The 26,614-nt window shown below is 53.7% G+C and overlaps 1 protein-coding gene across 1 annotated transcript in view; it reads left to right on the forward strand.

Moving 5' to 3' along the window:
• The window catches only part of LOC116955911 (vacuolar protein sorting-associated protein 26B-like), a 32,019-nt gene extending 22,509 nt beyond the window's left edge, over positions 1-9,510 (forward strand). The window contains exon 6 of the mRNA XM_076053693.1: positions 6,278-9,510. Within this exon, the coding sequence (XP_075909808.1) occupies positions 6,278-6,511 (234 nt within the window). The 3' untranslated portion in view covers positions 6,512-9,510. The remainder of the gene's footprint in view (positions 1-6,277) is intronic.
• Positions 9,511-26,614: the final 17,104 nt, after the last annotated feature.

Here is a 26,614-nt window from a genome sequence, read left to right on the forward strand (position 1 = left end):
GTGTGTGTATGTATACGTGTGTGTGTGTATGTATACGTGTGTGTGTGTATACGTGTGTGTTTGTATACGTGTGTTTGTATACGTGTGTGTTTGTATACGTGTGTGTTTGTATACGTGTGTGTGTATGTATACGTGTGTGTATACGTGTGTGTGTGTGTATACGTGTGTGTGTATGTATACGCGTGTGTGTATGTATACGTGTGTGTGTATACGTGTGTGTGTATGTAAACGTGTGTGTATACGTGTGTATATACGTGTGTGTATGTATGTGTGTGTGTATGTATGTGTGTATGTTTACGTGTGTGTATGTTCACGTGTGTGTATATATGTGTGTGTGTGTATGTATACGTGTGTGTGTGTGTGGGGTTGGCATCATCCCCCACTCCTGTTGTCGAGGGGAAATGGGCGAGGTTTAGGACTGTGGCTCATGCAGCTGCAATGGCTGCATTGGTACACGGCCCACTCTCATCATCCACAGCATCCCACGTCAGAGAATGAGGAGGCTTACCACAGCCTTCGCTCGGAGGATCGGAGAGCCGTGAGGCGCTGCAAGGATGGGTGGTGGTCGCGGGTTGCGGAGGAGATGGAGTCTGTCTCAGTGGCCCGCGATCACAAATCTCTATTTAACTCCATCAAAAAAGTAACCTGCAGCGCCACACCTATTACCATCATTAGGGGAAAGAACGGTGATCCAATCTCTGACCCCCACAGGTTTGCAGATTTGCTGAGCATTTCTGTGAGGTCCTGGGGGAGGGGAAATCCCTCAGCCAGGAAAACATCGTGGCACAAAGTGGGGATGACCCTGCTGAGGCTGCGGTGCCTCAAATATTGGAAGAAGTCACCCCCTGTGAGTGGCTGACTGAGGTGCCATCTGTTGAGGAAGTACTGAAGGCGATCCAGAGTCTGAGACCAGGAAAGGCACCGGGCAGAGATGATTTCCCAAGCGAAATGTTGAGGGAGGGTGGCGTTTGTGCACAGACTGCCATACATGACATCATAACAACGGTCTGGACCACTGGACGGGTTTCGCAGGATTGGAAGGATGCCCTGGTGGTCCCCCTCTTTAAGAAGGGGGACCGCACAGACTGTAACAACTACAGGGCCATCTCACTCCTCAGTCTGCCAGGAAAGGTCCTGGCAAGGATTATTCAACATCGCCTTGCCAGGCACGCTGAGGAGAGGCTTGCGGAGCTCCAATGCGGTTTCAGGAAAGGGCGGTCCTGCACAGATGCCATGTTTTCTGTCCGTCTGCTACAGCAGCGGTGTAGGGAATTCCAGCAAGACCTATATCTCTGCTTTATTGACCTGGTCAAGGCCTATTATACCATCAATAGGCCTGGGCTCTGGGCTTGTTCTTCGTGCTTTCAGAGTCCCTGACCCTCTGCTCACGATCATTAAGGACCTTCATGATGTTAAGCGGGCCCAGGTAAAACTACATGGCCGGGAGCCATTCCCTGTTCACCTTGGGGTGCGACAGGGATGTCCTCTGGCTCCCACATTATTTAACATCTATTTTGACCACGTAGTTTGTGAGGCCGTCAATAGCTGTACCTGAGGAATTTACATCCGGTACAGATACAATTGGAGGCTGATCGATGCCCGGGTGCGGTCAAGGGATGGCTCCCTATTGCCCAACCACGTTATATATGCCGATGATTTGGTAATAGCTGCTCATTCAAAGGAGGAGTTGGAGACGCTGCTGCTTAGACTGAAGCGTGCCACTAAGAGATGGGGCCTTACCATCAGCCCCACCAAAACTAAGCACCTGTCTGGGTATTTTGTACTATCGGACACTCCACCGCCACAACTCCCAATTGGTGATGGGGCAGTTGTGGAGAGAGTGGAGAGTTTCCCATACCTGGGCAGTGTGCTTATGAATGGCTCCGGTTTAACAGCAGAGGTCTCACTCCGAATCAGTCGAGCGGCAATATCTTTTCATCGGTTGTGTAACGCTGTGTGGAAGCTACCTGGTCTGTCGCTCCGCACTAAGCTTCAGGTCTTCTCGGCCACGGTCATTCCCTCCCTTCTCTACGCTTGCGAAACGTGGACCTAATGGAACATCTTCGCCGGTTGGAAACATTTAGGCTGGCCTGCCTACGATCCATCCTGGGTTTAACCAGGCTGTATTGTGTGAGGAGTTCACAAATCCTGGAAAGATCTGGACAAAGTTCCATTGGTGAGCTCCTCTGGAGCCTTAGGCAAGGCTGCGTTGGCTAGGTCATGTAGCCCGCATGCCCAGCCACCGCATGCCTAAACAGAAGAGATGGAGTGATGTGGTACAGGAGGACGTGGAGCTGAGTGGACTTGCCGATGACCGGTACCAGCGGTGTCAAGATCGGCCTCTGTGGAGGAGGCTCGTGAAGGACGCTACTGGGCAGTTGGAGGCAGTCGCCCTCCAACAACAACGAAGGGCGGAGGAGCGACGCTCACAACAACGAGCGGAGCGCCGGGTGGCTAAAGCGCAGCAGGTTGGCACAGTAGGGGACACAGGTGGTGCATCAGCCAGTCATCTCAGTCAGTCGACCCGTAGCACCTGGGTCTGCCCCGTGACCTCCTGCCAGCGGGCGTTCGACACTTCACGTGGCCTCAGGGTGCACATGGCCTGGCACAAGCGTCGTGGTGACGTCACCGACACTTAGTGGCGAATGGCGGTTGTTGTGTGTGTAAACGCGTGTGTGTGTGTACGTGTGTGTGTGTGTCAATCTGTGCCACGCGTGTACACGTCTGTGGGTGCGTCGCAGCGTTTGTGTCTGCGTTGGCAGAATCTGGCGCTGCCCCCCGCTCCACACGCTCCCCCGCGGCGCTGCCCCCCACCCCCACCCCCCCCCCCCCCCCGCTCTCCGCTCGCTCCGCGTCCATTTGCACTCCTCTCTCCACATCAATGATTCAGTCGCGGTCAGAGCTCACAGCGCTCTCACACGCCCCTCCCCCCCATCCCCCCTCTCCCCCATCCCCACCCCCCCTCTCTCCTCCTGCTCCCCCCATCCCCACCCCCTCTCTCCTCCTGCTCCCCCCCCTCTCCTCCTGCTCCCCCCCCCCCCCCCATTTCAACGGCCCTCTCCACACCCCCCCCCTCTCTCTCTCTGAGCCAGAGCCACTCAGGCCTCTCACTAATTCATGAGCCATAAACACGCTGGCTCACCACCACCATGCTCACCACCACCACGCTCACCACCACCACGCTCACCACCACGCTCACCACCACGCTCACCACCACGCTCGCCACCACCACGCTCACCACCACCACACTCGCCACCACCACCACCACGCTCACCACCACCACGCTCACCACCACGCTCACCACCACCACGCTCACCACCACCACGCTCACCACCACGCTCACCACCACCACGCTCACCATCACCACGCTCACCATCACCACGCTCACCACCACCACGCTCACCACCACGCTCACCACCACCACCACGCTCACCACCACCACCATGCTCACCACCACCGTGCGCTCACCACCACCACGCTCACCACCACCATGCTCACCACCACCGTGCGCTCACCGCTACCCGCTCACCACTCGCTCACTGCCACGCGCTACACCTCCGCGATGGCGCCCTCACCATTGCGCGCGCTCACCAGCACGTGCTCACCACTGCACGCTCACCAGCACGTGCTCACCACTGCACGCTCACCAGCACGTGCTCACCACTGCACGTGCTCACCAGCACGTGCTCACCACTGTACGCTCCCCAGCACGTGCTCACCACTGCATCCTCACCACCACCACCGCCACGCTCACCAGCACGTGCTCACCACTGCACGCTCACCAGCACGTGCTCACCACTGCATCCTCACCACCACCACCGCCACGCTCACCAGCACGTGCTCACCACTGTACGCTCACCAGCACGTGCTCACCACTGCACGCTCACCAGCACGTGCTCACCACTGCACGTGCTCACCACTGCACGTGCTCACCACTGCACGTGCTCACCACTGCACGTGCTCACCACTGCACGCTCACCAGCACGTGCTCACCACTGCACGCTCACCAGCACGTGCTCACCACTGCAGCGGATGGGGGTGTTTGTATCAGCGCTGTAGCGTTGGTGTGTGTGGTGTGTGTGGGGTGTGTGGGGTGCGTGTGGGGTGTGTGGGGTGCGTGTGGGGTGTGTGGTGGGTGTGTGTGTGGTGTGTGTGGTGTGTGTGTGTGGTGTGTGTGGTGTGGTGTGTGTGGTTTGTGTGATGTGTGTGTGGTGTGTGTGGGATGTGTGGTGTGTGTGTGATGTGTGGGGTGTGGTGTGTGTGGTGTGTGTGGTGTGTGTGTGTGGTGTGATGTGTGTGTTGTGTGTGTGGTGTGTGTGTGATGTGATGTGTGTGTGTGTGGTGTGTGTGGTGTGGTGTGTGTGGTGTGGTATGTGAGTGGCTCGCGGTGCAACCCTTTGCCGGTAGAGGGCGTGCGTGCGTGCGTGCTGCACGTATGCCCGTTGAACCTCTTTCGCGCCCTCCGCAGCCAGCCGTCGTTAGTGGGGGGTGTTCATGCACGCCCACGTGGTGACGTGCACACGTGGTGACGTGCACACGTGGTGACGTGCACACGTGGTGACGTGCACACGTGGTGACGTGCACACGTGGTGACGTGCACACGTGGTGACGTGCACACGTGGTGACGTGCACACGTGGTGACGTGCACACGTGGTGACGTGCACACGTGGTGACGTGCACACGTGGTGACGTGCACACGTGGTGACGTGCACACGTGGTGACGTGCACACGTGGTGACGTGCACACGTGGTGACGTGCACACGTGGTGACGTGCACACGTGGTGACGTGCACACGTGGTGACGTGCACACGTGGTGACGTGCACACGTGGTGACGTGCACACGTGGTGACGTGCACACGTGGTGACGTGCACACGTGGTGACGTGCACACGTGGTGACGTGCACACGTGGTGACGTGCACACGTGGTGACGTGCACACGTGGTGACGTGCACACGTGGTGACGTGCACACGTGGTGACGTGCACACGTGGTGACGTGCACACGTGGTGACGTGCACACGTGGTGACGTGCACACGTGGTGACGTGCACACGTGGTGACGTGCACACGTGGTGACGTGCACACGTGGTGACGTGCGTCGGCCGGGTCGCTGGACAGGCGGGGGCCCGGTGGGGCCCGGTGGGGCCCGGTGGGGCCCGGTGGGGCCCGGTGGGGCGCGGTGCGGGCGGGAGAGAGGAGACGTCCTTGCCGATGCGGTGACGGAACCGCCATTTTGTTTGCCGACGACGAGACGCCGGCACCGGCGTGACGCCGGCGTGACGTGGGCACCGGTGTGACGCGGGCGCCGGTGTGACGCCGGCACCGGTGTGATGCCGGCACCGGCGTGACACCCGCGGTGCGGCAATCTGCGCGTTGTCGCTGCGATCGACCCCCCCCGAGCGATGCCGCGCGTCTGCGCGTGTCACAGACGTCATCGCGATGACGATGGCGAAGGCTGCCGATACTGACCAGCCAGCGCTTCGTGCAATTCCGAGGTTTTTTTGTTTTGTTATTCAAACGCCAGGCTTGTAGTCGGTGTCAGAAATATGTTAAAAGTTTTTCTCGGCGCGCACTTTGCCGGGGTAGTGAGGTTTGCGAGTCCTGGGCGTCCCCCCCCCTCCCCAAGATATCGGTGACGCGCCGACGTGTCACCGATATCTTCTCAGTGGCAGTGTATCGTTGATGTTTGTGTGTGTGTGTGTGCGTGCGTGTCGCTGATGTAACGTGATATATGTGTGTGTGTGTGCGTTCTTCGATCATTAGCAGTTTGGCGCGCTCCGCCGCGAACCCCCGATGACCACGGTTCGATCCCTGCTCGTGGCCACCAATATCACCTCAACCGGTCATGGACCTCCCCTAGGTCGACCCGGCCTCAAACGAGTAATCCGGTGCGGTGTTTAAACATCGCCACTGGGGTAGACAAAGGCGGCCGGGCGTCGTGATGGCCTCTCACCCCCTCACTATGAAGACTATGAAGACCAGCGCACTATGAAGACCGGCACCGTGCCGGTCTTCATAGTGCGCTGCTCGCGAACAGCACTTGCCCTAACAGTCTGTCCAGGCTGTACGGGGGACCTTTGCCTTTCCCCCCCCCCCCCCCCCGTGTGCCACGAGCACTTGCGCCAACAGCCTGCCTTGTCGGCTACACGGGGCTCCTTTTGTTTCGTCACTGACATCGTCACAACCCGCGCGCTGCCGCCCCCCCCACTGCCGCCCCCCCACTACCCCCCACTGACCCCCCCCCCCTCCGACCTTCCCCCCCCCCCCCCCCCCCCCGCAGGAGATCACCCTGTGGCGCAAGGGTGACATCGTGCGGCGTAGCATGTCCCACCACGCGGCCATCGCCTCCCAGCGCTACGAGAGCCCCCCGCCCGCCCCTCCCCCCGCGGCCTCCACGGGGGAGCCGGGCCCCGGCGGCGACTCGGAGCCACCGCCCCACGCCCCAGCGGCGTTCGCTCGCGGCCGCGCCGACGGGGACGCCCCCCGTGACCTCCTCCGCGACGAGGAGGACTAGCGGGGGTAGCGGGGGCTACCAGGGCGAGTGGGACTACCGGGGACTAGCGGGGACTAGCGGTGGGTGACGCCCAACTCGGGGGGGGGTTTCACTTCAGCTTGCGGGTGGCCCGGCTAGGCGAGCCCAGGCTCTGAGGAGGCGGTAACCGGGCACTTGTTAGAATTGTTGAGGAGCTTTTTAGGCCCCTTGCTAGGCCTCGCCCGACTGGGTGAGGCTTTTGCTGGGACTCGTTCGACGGAACTTAGACCCCCGCTGGACGTCGTTAGAGTTAGGCTTCGCTAGACCTTTGCTGGACGAAAACGGGCTTGTTGGTACTCGCTAGATTGAACTGAGCTTTGGTTGACTGCACTGGCCTTGCCAGGCCTTGCAAGGCCTTGTCAGACAAAACCAGCCTTGCTAGACCTTATATAAGACAGAAGTAGGCCTTGCTAGACTTTGCTAGACATCTAGGCCTTGCTAGACCTTAGTACACAGACGTTAGGCCTTGCTCGATTTTGATAGACAAACCAGACTTCGCTAGACCTTGCTAAACAGAAACAGGCTTTATTTACGACTTGCTGAATGCGCCTTGCGAAAACAGAACTAGGCCTTGCCTCGTCTTGTTTGGTTGGGATCGGGCTTTGCTAGGACGTGCTGGGTAGAAGTAGACATTTCTATGCCCTTCTAGGCCCCGCCATGGCCTGCCAGGCCGCAGCCCGGAGCCGCGTCACGACTAGGCCTCGACTAGGCCTCGCGGCGTACTAGGCGAGCGCCAGGCTGTGTTTGTGCTTCTTAAACTAAGGGCCCCGGTCGACCGTCGGTGGGAAAATAAATTGGGGGGGGCTGGGGTGGGGTGGGAACGGATTTGGGGGGGGGGGTAGTGGGGGGAGGGGGGTGGTGGGAGGGGGGGGGCGCGGGGGATGGATTTAGCTAGTTATTGTCAGATTTGTCGGGGGATCGGCGACGGGCGTTGTAGCTGCGTCCGCGGCCTGGCAGGAGTGGCGGTGGGGGCGGCGGGGGGGGGGGGGGGGGTTAAGGGGGCATGAGTGGGTGTGGGGTGACGTGGCTGTGAAGTCAGGTGTTTGTTAATAATCTGTAATATTAATATTGAAGGATAGATTATATTTACTTTATAAGAGAATGAAAAAAATTGAAGAAGAGAAGAAGAAAAACAACAAACAGCTTTTGCTTACAAGAAGAAGCCTCGGCGGTGTTCACGGCCGACCCTCGCGGCCGGCAAGATGTTTTGTAAACGCCGGGGGGGGGGGGGGGGGTGGGGATGGGGGATGGGGGGGGGGCGACGTTTCGCGCGGTTTTCCCTCCACCCCCCCCCCTGCCCACCGCACGCTCCGGTCTGTGCGGAGCACGGCGTCATAGATATAAATATATTTTTTAGCATTCTGGCGGCCGAGGTGTTATAGATAAGAGGTGTCGGCGCCATCGTTGGACGGAGGGACGTTGACACTAAACTCTTTTTTAGCGGGCAGACGCCTCCTCCGGCCAATGCCTGTCTTTATTTTTATTTTGTTTTTACCCCCGCGCAACCGAGCCCTGCCCGGTGCGGTTAGGGGGGGCGGGGGGGCGGCGGGGGGGGGGGGCCGGAGTTTTTTTTCCCACCGCGCGTGCCAATCCGAGCTTCTGACGTCGCGCGCGACGGACGAGCGAATCCACCACGGGTTGGTTTCGGCTCGGCCCGGGCAAATAGCCACAGTGGATAAACCACGCGTGCCGTGCCGTGCCGTGCCAGACCCCACCCTGTGCCGTGGTGCCGGCGCCGTGCTGGCTTGGCTCGGGGGGGGGGGGGGTAGGTGTTGCAATCTCCTGCCTGGGAATCCTTAGACCAATCGATTTTCTTTTTGCTCAAATAGTTTAGTAAATTTTTACACTCGTTTTCGAGTTGGAGGAACCAACCCCCCAACCTCCCCCCCCCCACCCCCCAACTACCCCCCACCCCCCACCCCCCCATAATGGCAGCGCACTGAATGTCGTATATGGACAACATTCTTGCTGTACTGGCTCCGGCCACAGGGACCGCTGCGTTGTTTGGCCAAAGCCCAAAGCCAGAGCGTCTTCAAATTCCACTCGCTGCGACCAAACCGCTTTGCCCGCCCGCCCAACCCGTACCGACAGCCCTCGATTAGAATACAGAGCCAGCCGTTACGCACCGCACTCGCCCGATGATTGGTAAAGACGCGAGCGACACGTGCTTGCGTGCGTTGAAACTCCTTCCGTGTACCGTACGCAGCCAACCCGCGCCAGCCGGAGGTGTGCGGGTAAGGTTAGGAGCAACAAACTAAACACCGCGAAAACCAGCAAAACGCAATGCAGAGCGCGCACCGCACGCGCCGGATGATGGCGAGCGGGCGACGCGACTCCGCACGGGAGTTCCACCCGTGTCGGGCGAACCCTAGGGGGACCACCGTGACCCCCACGGGACACACAGACAGGACAAGGCGGAGCCCGTTAATTGAACCCCCTTTTTTAAGCCTTCGCGAAGTGGCCGCTGCTTTGTGAAATCCACCGTGGAACGAGGGACTCCCGGGTGCCACCGTGTCGGTCACCGGGGCGGTGGTGGGGGGGGCGGTGAGGGTCGTTTGACCATACTTCACCGCGCCGGTCAGCGCGGGGTTTGGCGTGGTGGGCGGGCGGGCCGACGGGGGGGGGACCGGTGCGGGTGTCGTCCGCCGCTCGTGTTTGACCGCGGCCTGGGAATCGGTAACTCGGGCCTCCGGGTTTCCTATTGCGGTGCGCTAACCACTCTGCCACCACTCCACTCCGCACGAGCCAGCCCAAGCCACGCTTGGGCTGATTGATGGCGCTCCTCAATCGACGCTGGATGGTTTGCGAGTTCAAAACCTGGTTGTGGCGGTTCACCCATCCCATCATCACTCCCATCATCATCATCATCCCTGCGGGGTCGATAAAATGAGCACCGCTTAGTGTCGGTGGTGGGTGTGCGGTGTGGGGGGGGGGAAGCCAACCGCGTTTTTTGTTCACTGGAATAAACTTCCTCTCTGAAAGCCTCAACCTCGATCGCCCATTCTCTCCCTCCACCCCTCCACCCATACCCCCTCGTGATCCCCGAACCGAGGCCGCCCCGGGGCTCGAGTGGTCCCCCCGGTTGAGACTTGAGACTGAAACCCACCGTGCCCATCGCCGATGAAGAATTGAAGAAACGTGGGATGCCGAAGGGAACGCGTCACGTAGGACCCAACGCAAAGAGCCGCCCCTCCCCTCCCCCCCCCCGCACCGTGTCGCCTGGAGCATAATGCGCTGAATAATGTACGTCAACTTATAAATCTTCCCCCCCCCCCACACACACTTTGCGCAGAAGCGTGGCCACCACATCTACGCCTCTCTGTGAGGAGCGAAACGGATCTGGCTGTCGCCTGATGAAGCCGGTTGTAATTAGCGGCGAAACGTCGTGCTCAGATTGTAAATGTCGTGGCTTGGCTCTCCGACACACAACCGGTGTGCTACACTATACACTACACTATACACTACACTATACACTACACTATACACTACACTATACACTACACACTACACATACACTACACTATACACTACACTATACACTAGTGCTGTACACTATACACTATACTATACACTACACTTCACACTACACTATACACTACACCATACACTACACTATACACTACATTATACACTAGTGCTGTACACTACACTATACACTACACTATACACTAAACTACTATACACTACACTACACACTACACTATACACTAACTATACACTACACTATATACTACACTAATATACACTACACTATACACTACTGCTATACTAGTATACTACCTTATACACTACACTATACACTACACTATACACTAGTGCTGTACTAGTATACTACACTATACACTACACTCTACACTATACACTACACTATACACTAGTGCTGTACTAGTATACTACACTATACACTACACTCTACACTATACACTACTGCTATACTAGTATACTACCCTATACACTACACTATACACTACACTATACACTACACTATACACTAGTGTTGTACTAGTATACTACACTACACTATACACTACACTATACACTACACTATACACTACACTATACTATACACTAGTGCTGTACTAGTATACTACACTATACACTACACTATACACTACACTATACACTAATGCTGTACTAGTATACTACACTATACACTGCACTATACACTACACTATACACTATACTATACACTAGTGCTGTACTAGTATACTACACTATACACTACACTACACACAAGTGCTGTACTAGTATACTACACTATACACTACACTATACACTAGTGCTGTACTAGTATACTACACTATACACTACACTACACACTACACTGTACACTACACTGTACACTACACTATACACTAGTGCTGTACTAGTATACTACACTATACACTGCACACTAGTGCTGTACTAGTATACTACACTATACACTACACTAGTGCTGTACTAGTATACTACACTATACACTAGTGCTGTACTAGTATACTACACTATACACTAGTGCTGTACTAGTATACTACACTATACACTACACTCTACACTATACACTACTGCTATACTAGTATACTACCCTATACACTACACTATACACTACACTATACACTACACTATACACTAGTGTTGTACTAGTATACTACACTACACTATACACTACACTATACACTACACTATACACTACACTATACTATACACTAGTGCTGTACTAGTATACTACACTATACACTACACTATACACTACACTATACACTAATGCTGTACTAGTATACTACACTATACACTGCACTATACACTACACTATACACTATACTATACACTAGTGCTGTACTAGTATACTACACTATACACTACACTACACACAAGTGCTGTACTAGTATACTACACTATACACTACACTATACACTAGTGCTGTACTAGTATTCTACACTATACACTACACTATACACTAGTGCTGTACTAGTATACTACACTATACACTACACTACACACTACACTGTACACTACACTGTACACTACACTATACACTAGTGCTGTACTAGTATACTACACTATACACTGCACACTAGTGCTGTACTAGTATACTACACTATACACTACACTAGTGCTGTACTAGTATACTACACTATACACTAGTGCTGTACTAGTATACTACACTATACACTACACACTAGTGCTGTACTAGTATACTACACTATACGCTACACTATACACTAGTGCTGTACTAGTATACTACACTATACACTACACTAGTGCTGTACTAGTATACTACACTATACACTAGTGCTGTACTAGTATACTACACTATACACTACACACTAGTGCTGTACTAGTATACTACACTATACACTACACTACACACGAGTGCTGTAATAGTATACTACACTATACACTACACACTAGTGCTGTTCTAGTATATTACACTATACACTACACTATACACTACACACTAGTGCTGTACTAGTATACTACACTATACACTACACTATACACTAGTGCTGTACTAGTATACTACACTATACACTAGTGCTGTACTAGTATACTACACTATACACTAGTGCTGTACTAGTATACTACACTATACACTACACTATACACTAGTGCTGTACTAGTACACTGCACTATACACTACACTATACACTAGTGCTGTAGTAGTGTCCTACACTATACACTACACCAGTGGTTCTTAACCTTGTTGGAGGTACCGAACCCCACCAGTTTCATATGCGCATTCACCGAACCCCTCTTTAGTGAAAAATAAAATGTGATTTTTTTCAAATTCAAGACATAGATATGTTTTTTACTGGTACACAAAATGAGCCGTGCATGAACATTACCTTGTTCAAAGAATAAAACCAACACAATGCATAAACTCACAACAAATTACATACCTGGAAATCAATGTGATTTCTGCTGTTGCCTTTGAGAGATCAGTTCAGATATGCGTGGCTTCACCTTGGCAAGTGCCACTCTCATGTCATTTTCACAGCAAAGTCTGTTCCTTTTCTTCGTTTTTATGTCCAGCATCCTCGAAAAGGATTGCTCACAAAGATATGTTGTAACAAATGGTATAAAAAAATCCAGGGCTTTCTTAGCAATAACTGGATACTTGTTCATTTGTCGACACCAAAACGTTGAGAGCGTTGTTCTGAAGAGTTGCTGTTGAACCTGGCTCTGCTGAATTTCAATGATTTCGTCGAGGAATTCATCATTGACATCTGCTGTTTCAACAGCAAACGTGAACGGCTGTCTCACCCATGCTGGATATGACTCTCTTGTAGGGAAATATCCGTCGAGAGACTTTGCAAGCTCATCTAAGTGCGTGGCAATTGTTTGCTTCAGTTCCGTGGATACAGAAATATCTCCGATTCCAGACACATCTTCGATCTTACTTGCACAGTCGTCCAGAAGCGGGAAGTTTGCGAAGTTATTGTTCTCTGTTCGTCGTTTCCATAACGGTAGCTTTTTTTGAAAAGCCTTCAGGTGTTCTTCCGCTTCCATGATATTGACTCCACCACCCTGCATCTGCTGATTGAGATGATTGAGAGCTGCGAATATATCAGCCATGTACGCTAAAATGAGAATGAACTCAGGATTTTTGAAGCAATCTGCATGGCAGTGTTGGTGCTCTTGCAAAAACAGGGCTAATTCCACACGCATGGCAAAAACACGATTCAGCACCTGTCCCCGGGATAACCACCGAATATTAGAATGGAGCAGAAGTACCTAAAATTCAGAGCCCATTTCTTTACACAGCTCACTGATGATGCGGTGCCTCAGAGCACTTTTTCGCACATAGTTCACACATTCCACCACAGTTTTTAATACTTCTGTCATTTTTGGAGGTAAGGTTTTTGTTGCCAACGCATGCCTGTGCAGAATACAATGCGTCACAATGATGTGTGGTGCATCGGCCTTTACTAGCGCACCAAAACCAGACTTTCTTCCCAGCATGACTGGAGCTCCGTCCGTACAAACTGCAGAAACCATATCCCATGAAAGATTGTTGTCTCTGAAGAAGTCATCCACAAGCTTCTTCACATCGGCTGCCTTCGTTGTTGTTGTAAGAGGCTTACAAAATAAAAACTCTTCTTTTATCATGTCGTCTTTCACATGGCGTACAAAAACAGCAAGCTGGCTTAGATCAGAAACGTCTGTGGTTTCGTCGAGTTGAAGGCTGAATTTTGCCGGGCTTGAAATCAGATCCGCGACTACTTGAGCCAAGATGTCTTTACTCATGTCTTCTATTCTGTCACTGACGGTGTCATTTGAAAGGGGAATTTGGGATAATTTACCTTCGGCCGCTGTTCCGAGTATCAGATTCGCCATCTTTAATGCAGCTGGTTTCACAAGTGTTTCACCAATGGTGTGTGGCTTGCCCTGCTTTGCGATCAGGTAAGCAACTTCGTACGATGCTGTCAGGATCGGTTTGTTAACAGGTACAAATCCAAGAGCAGGCAGAGTGGCCCTTTCATCGAATCTGGCTCTCTTCACCCTGAATTCAGCAAGTGTTGTGTTCTTGTATTCCCCGTCTCCATGCAGCTTCAAGAAGTGTTCCTTTAGTTTTGCCGGTGCAAGACTAGAGTTGCTCAACTTGGCGTTGCAAATCATGCAGATAGGACGCTCACTCCCATCACGTTCCGTGATACATGAGAATCCATGTTGTACATATTCGTCCGACCACTTTCTTCTTTTGCCAGACATAGTTAGTATGGATAAAATATTAAAGAAATCACACGACGTACGACAACAACAGTCACACGTTGACTACTGAGTACGCACTAAATTCCCCGCAGCGCTGATTGGCCAAGCAGTGTAGCATGATCATCTGCAGCCAGTGATGGCCAAGCGGGCCGTGTGTGTCATCACAAATTTACACAATAATTCAAGTGTGTCCGGACCTCCGTGGCGGGGGCTCTGCCGAACCCCTGAGATCGACTCACCGAACCCCTGGGGTTCGATCGAACCCAGGTTAAGAACCACTGCACTACACTATACACTAGTACTGTACTAGTATACTACACTATATACTACACTATACACTACACTATACATTAGTGCTGTACTAGTATACTACACTATACACTGCACTATACACTACACTATACACTACACTATACATTAGTGCTGCACTATACACCACGCTAGTGCTGTACTAGTATACTACACTATACACTACACTATACACTACACCATCAACAACACCACATTTCAATTTAAAGCTTTCGTGACTGCAGGGATTCATATTCTTGGTTCTTTCGGTAAAGTCACCACGTAGAAGGGAAATAATAAAATAACAAATAAATTATTTTATTGTGTTTTTATTATTATTTTTTAGTTTATTATTTTATTATTTCCCTTCTACCTGACTTAACCGAAAGAACCAAGAATAGCACCACCACCATCAACACCACCAACAACTACCATCAACATGCCCACCACCATCAACACCACCACCATCAACACCATCAACAACAACAGCCGCCATTCGCCACTAAGTGGCGGTGACGTCACCACGACGCTTGTGCCAGGCCATGTGCACCTTGAGGCCACGTGACGTATCGAACGCCCGCAGGCAGGAGGTCACGGGGCAGACCCAAGTGCCACGGGTCGACTGACTGAGATGACTGAGATGAGTGGCTGATGCACCACCTGTGTTCCCTACTGTGCCAACCTGCAGTGCTTTAGCCACCTGGCGCTCCGCTCGTTGTTGTGAGCGTCGCTCCTCCGCCCTCCGTTGTTGTTGGAGGGCGACTACCTCCAACTGCCCAGTAGCATCCTTCACGAGCCTCCTCCTCCACAGAGGCCGATCTTGACACCGCTGGTACCAGTCATCGGCAAGTCCACTCAGCTCCATGTCCTCCTGTACCACATCACTCCATCTCTTCTCTAGCCCGTGCCGCGCCCGTTTAGCCCCCTCGATCCGGCCGAACAAAAGCTGTTTCGGCATGCGGTGGCTGGGCATGCGGGTGTAAATGACCCAGCCAACGCAGCCTTGCGCGCCGGAGGAGCTCACCGATGGGACCTTGCCCAGATCTTTCAAGGATATTTGAGCTCCTCACACAATCCAGCCTGGTTAAACCCAGGATGGATCGTAGGCAGACCAGCCTAAATGTTTCCAACCAGCGAAGATGCTCCATTAGGGGGGTCCACGTTTCGCAAGCGTAGAGAAGGGAGGGAATGACCGTGGCCGAGAAGACCTGAAGCTTAGTGCGGAGCGACAGACCAGGTAGCTTCCACACAGCGTTACACAACCGTTGAAAAGATATTGCCGCTCGACTGATTCGGAGTGAGACCTCTGCTGTCTGCTGTCAAACCGGAGCTGGTCACAAGCACACTGCCCAGGTATGGGGAACTCTCCACAACTGCCCCATCATCAATTGGAAGATGTGGCGGTGGAGAATATGGGGCTGGTGGTAAGGCCCCACACACACAAACACATAAACAAACACACAAACATAAACAAACCCATAAACAAACACATAAACAACAAACAAAAACACAGACACACAAATACACACAAACATACACACAAATACACACAAACATACACAAACACGCACACACAAATACACAAACAACAACAACAACCGCCATTCGCCACTAAGTGGCGGTGACGTCACCACGACGCTTGTGCCAGGCTATGTGCACCCTGAGGCCACGTGAAGTGTCGAACGCCCGCTGGCAGGAGGTCACGGGGCAGACCCAGGTGCCACGGGTCGACTCACTGAGATGACTGGCTGATGCACCACCTGTGCCCCCTACTGTGCCAACCTGTTGTGCTTTAGCCACCCGGCGCTCCGCTCGTTGTTCTGAGCGTCGCTCCTCCGCCCTCCGTTGTTGGAGGGCGACTGCCTCCAACTGCCCAGTAGCATCCTTCACGAGCCTCCTCCACAGAGGCCGATCTTGACACCGCTGGTACCAGTCATCGGCAAGTCCACTCAGCTCCACGTCCTCCTGTACCACATCACTCCATCTCTTCTCTAGCCCGTGCCACGCCCGCTTAGCCCCCGCAATCCGGCCAAACAAAAGCTGTTTCGGCATGCGGTGGCTGGGCATGCGGGCTACATGACCCAGCCATCGCAGCCTTGCCTGCCGGAGGAGCTCACCGATGGGACCCTGCCCAGATCTTTCCAGGATTTGTGAACTCCTCACACAATCCAGTCTGGTTAAACCCAGGATGGATCGTAGGCAGGCCAGCCTAAATGTTTCTAACCGGCGAAGATGTTCCATTAGGGGGGTCCACGTTTCGCAAGCGTAGAGAAGGGAGGGAATGACCGTGGCCGAGAAGACCTGAAGCTTAGTGCGGAGCGACAGACCAGGTAGCTTCCACACAGTGTTACGCAACCGATGAAAAGATATTGCCGCTCGACTGATTCGGAGTGAGACCTCTGCTGTTAAACTGGAGCCAGTCATAAGCACACTGCCCAGGTATGGGAAACTCTCCACTCTCTCCACAACTGCCCCATCACCGATTGGGAGTTGTGGGGGTGGAGTGTCCGATGGTACAAAATACCCAGGCAGGTGCTTAGTTTTGGTGGGGCTGATGGTAAGGCCCCACCTCTTAGTGGCACGCTCCAGTCTCAGCAGCAGCGTCTCCAACTCCTCCTCTGACTGAGCAGCTAATACCAAATCATCAACATACATAACGTGGTTGAGCAATAGGGAGCCATCCCTTGACCGCACTCGGGCATCGATTAGCCTCCCATTATATCTGTACCATATGGAGATTCCCCCGGAACAGCTATTGAAGGCTTCACGAATTACGTGGTCAAAATAGATGTTAAATAATGTGGGAGCCAGAGGACATCCCTGTCGCACCCCAAGGTGTACAGGGAATGACTCTGACTCCCGGCCACGTAGTTTTACTCGGGCCCGCTCACCATCATGAAGGTCCTTAATGATCGTGAGCAGAGCGTCAGGTACTCCAAAAGCACGAAGAACGACCCAGAGCCCAGGCCTACTGATGGTATCATAGGCCTTGACCAGGTCAATAAAGCAGAGATGTAGGTCTTGTTGGAATTCCCTACACCTCTGCTGTAGCAGACGGACAGAAAATATGGCATCTGTGCAGGACCGCCCTTTCCTGAAACCGCATTGGGGCTCCGCAAGCCTCTCCTCAGCGTGCCTGGCAAGGCGATGCTGAATAATCTTTGCCAGGACCTTTCCCGGCACACTGAGGAGTGAGATGCCCCTGTAGTTGTTACAGTCTGTGCGGTCCCCCTTCTTAAAAAGGGGGACCACCAGGGCATCTTTCCAATCCTGCGGAACCCGTCCAGTGGTCCAGACTGTTGTTATGATGTCATATAGGGCAGTCTGTGCACAAACGCCACCCTCCCTCAGCATTTCGCTTGGGAGGTCATCTCTGCCCGCTGCCTTTCCTGGTCTAAGACTCCGGATCGCCTTCAATACTTCCTCAGCAGATGGCACCTCAGTCAGCCACTCACAGGGGGTGACTTCTTCCAATATTTGAGGCACCGCAGCCTCAGCAGGGTCATCCTCACTTTGTGCCACGATGTTTTCCTGGCTGAGGGATTTTCCCTCCCCCATGACCTCACAGAAATGCTCAGCAAATCTGCGAACCTGTTCCTGGGGGTCGGAGATTGGATCACCGTTTTTTCCCCTAATGATGGTAGTAGGTGTGGCGCTGCAGGTTACTTTTTTGATGGAGTTAAATAGAGATTTGTGATCACGGGCCACTGAGGCAGACTCCATCTCCTCCGCAACCCGCGACCACCACCCATCCTTGCAGCGCCTCACGGCTCTCCGAACCTCCGAGCGAAGGCTGCGGTAAGCCTCCTCATTCTCTGACGTGGGATTCTGTAGCCGATGACAGTGGGCCTGTCGCTTTTTCTCAACCATCCTGAACACCTCCTCTGTCAGCCAGGGTCTCTGGGGAGGTCTTGACCGCGTACCCAAAGCAGCCATTGCAGCTGCATTAGTCACAGTCCTAAACCTCGCCCATTTACCCTCGACATCAGGAGGAGTCGGGGACGATGCCAATCCCAGCCGCAAGCGATGATGAAATTCTCGCTTGCAACTTTCATCAGATAACTGAGACCAGGCCACTTTATGTTGGAATGGGGTCCTGGGTGTACACCCACCACCGGAGTGGAAGAATGGCAGGCGCATCTTACAGATGACTAGTCGATGGTCAGAGGGCAGATCAGCTCCACGGTAGGTCCTGGTGTCAAGGACATGGGCTCGCATTGGCTGGTCCGTCACTATGTAGTCCAGCAGATGTTCTTGCTTGGACCCGGCATGCATCCATGATGTTGTGTGGATGCGCCGATGCCGGAACAGCGTGTTGGTAATTACAAGCCCATGGGCTGCACAAAAATCTAGCAGCCTCCTACCGTTGTTATTGAGCTGATCTGGCCCATGCCCTCCAATCACTCCAGACCAGGTGCCAGTATCATGACCAACTCGGGCATTGAAGTCACCCAACATGATGACTCTATCCCGAGGGGCCACTTTAGCCAGCACCTGTGACAGGAGGTCATAGAAGGCATCTGACTCATCGGCTTTGCCTGCATCCCTCCACGGATGTTCATCTTCGGTGGGGGCATAAGTAACCACGACCACTATTCCTCGCCTCCGGTTGATGGGAAGGCGAGCCCAAAGTAGCCTGGGGCTTACAGCTTCCCACACCTCACCGCCACGCTCCCACGCCCCCTTCATTATTTTGTTCAAAAGAAGACCCACACCCTGTTGTTTGGCAGTCTGCTGCCCCGAGTAGAGGACTGTCCACCCCTCATGGTGGCAGGAGCCAGAGCCGGTCCACCGGACCTCCTGAATGCCGCATAGATCGAGGCGGTACCGGTCCAGTTCCGACAGAGGAGTGGCAGCCTCTCCTCTGCAGTGAGCGTTCGAACATTCCACGTGGCCACCCGTAGTGGCTTTTCGTTGTCTCTGGAGTAGCCCCGAGGGTAGGTATTCAATCTCCTGGCTCCGCCAATTGGGGTTTGGCCAGGAGACGTCATAGACGCCTGGCCCCCCGGGGCCTCCGGCAAAAGCTTATTAGTTACATATTTCAGTTTAATTCGTGGTTTCGTGGTAATTAATTGAAGGTGGAGGGGTTACCAGCCCCTCGCACCCGTCCAGAGCCCCCGTTTAGCCCCTGTGTTGGACACATATGCCATGAGGGGAGGAGCCAATCAAAATTGGATCTCCCCCCACAGCACTGTCCACGACAGAGTTGCCCGTCCGGCACCGCGAGGAGGTAGGGGGTTGTTTTGCCGGACAATACACAAACACACACAAATACACAAACACATACAAACACACATACACAAACATACACATCAACAGGGCGACGTGAATCAAGCCGTGCTTTTGACGTTTGCTGTCCGTTCACTGTCGTGGCAGTGACGGTGGTGGTGGCGGTGACGGTGGTGGTGGTGGCGGTGACGGTAGTGGTGGCGGTAACGGTGGTGGTGGTGACGGTGGTGGTGGTGGTGGTGGCGGTGACGGTGGTGGTGGTGGCGGTGACGGTAGTGGTGGCGGTAACGGTGGTGGTGGTGACGGTGACGGTGGTGGTGGTGGTGGCGGTGACGGTGGTGGTGGCGGTAACGGTGGTGGTGGCGGTGGTGGTGGCGGTGGTGGTGGTGATGGCGGTAGTGGTAGCGACGGTAGTGGTGATAATAGTGGTGGTGATGGTAGTGGTGACGGTGGTGGTGGTGGCGGTGGTGGCTGTGGTGGTGGTGGCGGTGACGGTGGTGGTGGCGGTGACGGTGGTGGTGACGGTGCTGGTGATAATAGTGGTGGTGATGGTAGTGGTGGCGGTGGTGGTAGCGACGGTAGTGGTGATAATAGTGGTGGTGATGGTAGTGGTGATGGTGGTGGTGGTGGCGGTGGTTGTGGTGGTGGCGGTGACGGTGGTGGTGGCGGTGGCGGTGGCGGTGACGGTGGTGGTGGTGATGGCGGTGGTGGTAGCGACGGTAGTGGTGATAATAGTGGTGGAGATGGTAGTGGTGACGGTGGTGGTGGTGGTGGTGGCGGTGGTGGTGGTGGCTGTGGTGGTGGCGGTGACGGTGGTGGTGGTGGTGGCGGTGGCGGTGGTGGCTGTGGTGGTGGCGGTGACGGTGGTGGTGGCGGTGACGGTGGTGGTGACGGTGCTGGTGATAATAGTGGTGGTGATGGTAGTGGTGGCGGTGGTGGTGGCGGTGACGATGGTGGTGGCGGTGGCGGTGATGGCAAAAACAACCTCTGACCTCCTCTGTGGTGGTGCCGGACGGTAACGCTGTGGTGAGCAATGCCATGGGGGTGGGGGGGGAGAAAGAGCCGATTTCAATTGGCTCTTTCCCCCACATGGAGTTTGTGGCCACCGCAGTTTCCTAGCTGGGCTCTGGATGGGTGCTGCTGATCTGGTGATTGCTGCTCACTGAGGAGGAGTTGGTGGCGCTGCTGCTGAACCTGGAGCGTGCCACGAAGAGGTGGGGCCTTACCACCAGCCCCATATACTCCACCGCCACAACTTCCAATTGATGATGGGGCAGTTGTGGAGAGTTCCCCATACCTGGGCAGTGTGCTTGTGACCAGCTCCGGTTTGACAGCAGACAGCAGAGGTATCACTCCGAATCAGTCGAGCGGCAATATCTTTTAATCGGCTGGAGTAACGCTGTGTGGAAGCTACCTGGTCTGTCGCTCCGCACTAAGCTTCAGGTCTTCTCGGCCACGGTCATTCCCTCCCTTCTCTACGCTTGCGAAACGTGGACCCCCCTAATGGAACATCTTCGCCGGTTAGAAACATTCAGGCTGGCCTGCCTCCGATCGATCCTGGGTTTAACTTGCAGGCTGGATTGTGTGAGGAGCTCACAAATCCTTGAAAGATCTGGGAAAAGTCCCATCAGTGAACTCCTCCGGCAGGCAAGGCTGCGTTGGCTGGGTCATGTAGCTCGCATGCCCAGCCACCGCATGCCGAAACAGCTTTTGTTTGGCCGGATCGAGGGGGCTAAACAGGCGCGACACGGGCTATAGAAGAAATGGAGTGATGTGGTACAGGAGGACGTGGAGCTGAGTTGACTTGCCGATGACCGGTACCAGCGGTGTCAAGATCGGCCTCTGTGGAGGAGGCTCGTGAAGGACGCTGCTGCTGGGCAGTTGGAGGCAGTCGCCCTCCAACAACAACGGAGGGCGGAGGAGCGACGCTCAGAACAACGAGCGGAGCGCCGGGTGGCAAAAGCACAGCAGGTTGGCACAGTAGGGGGCACAGGTGGTGCATCAGCCGGTCATCTCAGTCAGTCGACCCATGGCACCTGCTGGGTCTGCCCCGTGACCTCCTGCGAGCGGGCGTTCGACACTTCACGTTGCGACCCGAGTTCGACACTACTATACACTATACACTACTATACACTATACACTACTACACTATACTACTACACTACTATACACTACTACTACACTATACTACTATACTACTACACTACTATACACTACTATACACTACACACTACTACACTATACTACTACACTACTATACACTACTACTACACTATACTACTATACTACTACACTACTATACACTACTATACACTACACACTACTACACTATACTACTACACTACCATACACTACTATACACTATACTACTACACTACTATACACTACTACTACACTACTATACTACTACACTACTATACACTATACACTACTACACTATATTACTACACTACTATACTACTACACTACTATACTACTACACTACTATACTACTACACTACTATACTACTACACTACTATACACTATACACTACTACACTATACTACTACACTACTATACTACTACACTACTATACACTATACACTACTATACACTACTACACTACTATACTACTACACTACTATACTACTACACTACTATACTACTACACTACTATACACTATACACTACTACACTATACTACTACACTACTCTACTACTACACTACTATACACTATACACTACTATACACTACTACACTACTATACTACTACACTACTATACACTAATATACTACTACACTACTATACTACTACACTACTATACACTATACACTACTACACTATACTACTACACTACTCTACTACTACACTACTATACACTACTACACTACTATACACTATGGAGACGTCTCCACCCCGAGACGTCTCCACCCTGAGACGTCTCCACCCCAAGACGTCTCCACCCCGAGACGCCTCCACCCTGAGACGTCTCCACCCCAAGACGTCTCCACCCCAAGACGCCTCCACCCCAAGACGTCTCTGTTGCCACAGAGGAATGGGGAAGGTAATAAACGTGCGTGAATGGGGGGGGGGGGGATATTGATTTAGACTGCCAGGAGGAATCCGATGAGCTATAAAGCTCTTTATTTATTTAATGTACGGATGTCACAGTCACGGAGGGTGGGAACGTTGCAGTGACAAACACGAAGGCTGTTCCACGTAGACGAAAGCCAAATCGCTTAAAACAAATGTTCGCAATTCAAACTAAACTTTTATTTTCACCAAGTAAGGCCCCCCCCCCCCTCAACTATGTGGCTCAGAAGCGACCTGGCAATTACCAATTGTGGCTTCGGCGAGGTGGGCGGAGAGAGGAGAGAGACACGCAAACTCCACGACCTCCTGTAGACCAGGCGAGGAAGTTAACATCTCCTAGCCACCGTGATGATGATGAGAGAGAGAGAGAGGGAGAGACACGCAAACTCCAATTATACAGCAGCAGCAGGCATCGTCAGGGTCGGGGTCGAACCCACGACCTCCTGTATACCAGGCGAGGTAGTTAACATCTCCTAGCCACCGTGAGGATGATGATGATGATGAGAGATAGAACCCACGACCTCCTGTATACCAGGCGAGGTAGTCAACATCTCCTAGCCACCGTGATGATGATGATGAGAGATAGAACTCACGACCTCCTGTACACCAGGCGAGGTAGTCAACATCTCCTTGCCACCGTGATGATGATGATGAGAGAGGGATATAACCCACAACCTCCTGTACACCAGGCGAGGTAGTTAACATCTCGCATTGCGACCCGAGTTCGACTCTCGCCCACGGCCAAAATATCCGAACCCGGTCCTGAGCCTTCCCTATAGGTCGACTCAGCCTTAAATAAGTTTCATTCCCCCTCCTCCTCGCCCTTAAATATAAAACCAAAACTAAATCAGCATTGGGGAGACAAAGGCGGCCGGGGCGAGGGATGGTACTGACCCCCCCCCCTCTCCCCACGTGTTCACCACCTGCCCCCAATAGTCTGTTGAGGCTACGCAGGGGCGAGGTCAGGGCAACATTTGTCTGGACGTGCGTCCCACGTGCAATGCCATGAATAATGCAATTGTCCCCGATAATGACAATTAGATGGAACGAATTAACGTCACGTGACACGCCCCCCCCCTCTCTCTCTCCCCTTCTCTCTCGTCCCCGCCCCCCTCGCGCCCCCCACCCCCCAATTAAGAGGGGTAATTGATTGGATCTCGCCACATTATAAAGCGAGGGTGGGTTTATGATTTGTGCCGCGTGAGTTAAGTGGAAGTGGAAAAGCAAGGCTGGACAGCAGCTGTAAAAAGCATAATACTAATAGCAGCCAAACCCCCCCCCCCACAACACAATTAAATAATGAAATAACGGCTAATGTCCTCCCCCCCCCTCCCCGTGAGTCTTGGATGAGATTTATAAATAAATTATTACACCTCCCCCCCCAAACCATCCCCTCTAATAAATTCAAATGTTCATTTCAATTTTCCCAACCCCCTCCACCACCACCATACACCATGCATTGAGATGAGGTCATGATTTGGGCTGTACCATGCGGTTCTCCTAATGGGGGGGGGGGGGGTAAATGAGGTTTGCAATTCCCATGCCCAGCCACCGCCTGGCAAGGCACCCACCCCGTGTCCAGCCACCCACCCCGTGTCCAGCCACCCACCCCGTGTCCAGCCACCCACCCCGTGTCCAGCCACCCACCCCGTGTCCAGCCACCCATCTCATGTCCAGCCACCCACCCCGTGTCCAGCCACCGACCCCGTGTCCAGCCACCCATCTCATGTCCAGCCACCCACCCCGTGTCCAGCCACCGACCCCGTGTCCAGCCACCCATCTCATGTCCAGCCACCCACCCCGTGTCCAGCCACCCACCCCGTGTCCAGCCACCCACCCCGTGTCCAGCCACCCACCCCGTGTCCAACCACCCATCTCATGTCCAGCCACCCATCTCATGTCCAGCCACCCACCCCGTGTCCAGCCGCCCATCTCATGTCCAGCCACCCACCCCGTGTCCAGCCACCCACCCCGTGTCCAGCCACCCACCCCGTGTCCAGCCACCCACCCCGTGTCCAGCCACCCACCCCGTGTCCAGCCACCCATCTCATGTCCAGCCACCCATCTCATGTCCAGCCACCCATCTCATGTCCAGCCACCCATCTCGTGTCCAGCCACCCACCCCGTGTCCAGCCACCCACCCCGTGTCCAGCCACCCATTTCATGTCCAGCCACCCATCTCATGTCCAGCCACCCACCCCGTGTCCAGCCACCCACCCCGTGTCCAGCCACCCATTTCATGTCCAGCCACCCATCTCATGTCCAGCCACCCACCCCGTGTCCAGCCACCCACCCCGTGCCCAGCCACCCATCTCATGTCCAGCCACCCATCTCATGTCCAGCCACCCATCTCATGTCCAGCCACCCACCTCATGTCCAGCCACCCATCTCATGTCCAGCCACCCATCTCATGTCCAGCCACCCACCCCGTGTCCAGCCACCCACCCCGTGTCCAGCCACCCATCTCGTGTCCAGCCACCCACCCCGTGTCCAGCCACCCATCTCATTTCCAGTCACCCACCTCGTGTCCAGCCACCCACCCCATGGGGGAATTACGATCGCTCCTGCGAGAGTTTTCGGACGTGTTTAGTAAAAGCAAATTTGATATTGGTTGTACCTCCCTTTTACAACACCACATTGATAACAGGGGAGGCCAGCCCCATCCGTCAGAACCCGTATCAGCTGAGTCCGCTGGAGAAGGTCCACGTGCAGAAAGCCGTGGATGAGACCTTTAGCTGCCGACATTATTTCTCCTTCTACCAGTCCTTGGGGAGTGCCCGTGGGTGCTTGTTAAGAAACATGATGGCAGTCAAATTTCGATTTAAAGCTTTCGTGACTGCAAGGATTCATCTATCAGGTGAAGGCCAGGTGAAGGCCACTTGTGTTGTGGCCGAAACGTCGTGAGAATATTATTGTGTTATTTTATTTTATCAATTTATTATTTTATTCTCATTCTACGTGACTTTACCGAAAGAACCAAAGAAGATGATGGCAGTCTTAGATTTTGCGTGGACTTTCGGAAATTGAACAAGATCTCGGTGGCCGATGCGTGCCCGCTCCCTCGCATGGACGATTCCCTGGACGCATTGTCCGGTGCGCGTTTTTTTTTCCACACTCGACTTGTTATCGGGGTTGTGGCAAACTTCCCCTTGACGAGTCGTTGAAACCTAAGACCGCGTTCCGTACGCCTCAGGTACTTTTACAATTTAACTGCCTTCCGATGGGACTGCACTCGGCCCAGGCCACGTTTCAGCGGTTGATGGAACTCGTTTTGGTTGGACTGCAGTGGGACTCCTGCCTCATTTATTTAGATGTCATTATTGTGTTTAGCCGCACCTTCGAAGAACACCTCCAGCGAATGCGATCTGTCCTTTATCAGATGCGATCGGCTCATTTGAAATTGAAACCCAGCTAAATGTCATTTGCTGCAAAACTCCATGCAATACTTAGGCCACATCGTTAGTGCGAGCGGGGTAGCCACAGACCCCCCAAAAAACGGCGTGCGTATGGGACTGGCCGAGCCCTAGGTACGTGGGGAAGGTCTGAAGTTTTGTTGGGTTTGCGTCGTATTATCACAGATTTGTGCCGCACTTTGCTACGTTGGCTAAGCCACTACATGCCTTGACGGCTAAGAACCAGAGGTTGAAGTGGGGGGCGGAGGAAGAGGCTGCATTCATAGCCCCTCGGGAACACTTGGCTGACGCGCCCCCACCCGACTACCCAGATTTCTCCCCGTCTTTTGTCCTTGACGCAGACGCTAGTGATACGGGTATAGGAGCCGTCCTTTCACAGGTTAACAAT

This window comes from Petromyzon marinus, chromosome 62 (assembly GCF_048934315.1).
Source record: "Petromyzon marinus isolate PM22_M1 ecotype Great Lakes invasive population chromosome 62, UKy_Petmar_22M1.pri1.0, whole genome shotgun sequence".
Classification (NCBI taxonomy): Eukaryota; Metazoa; Chordata; class Hyperoartia; order Petromyzontiformes; family Petromyzontidae; genus Petromyzon; species Petromyzon marinus.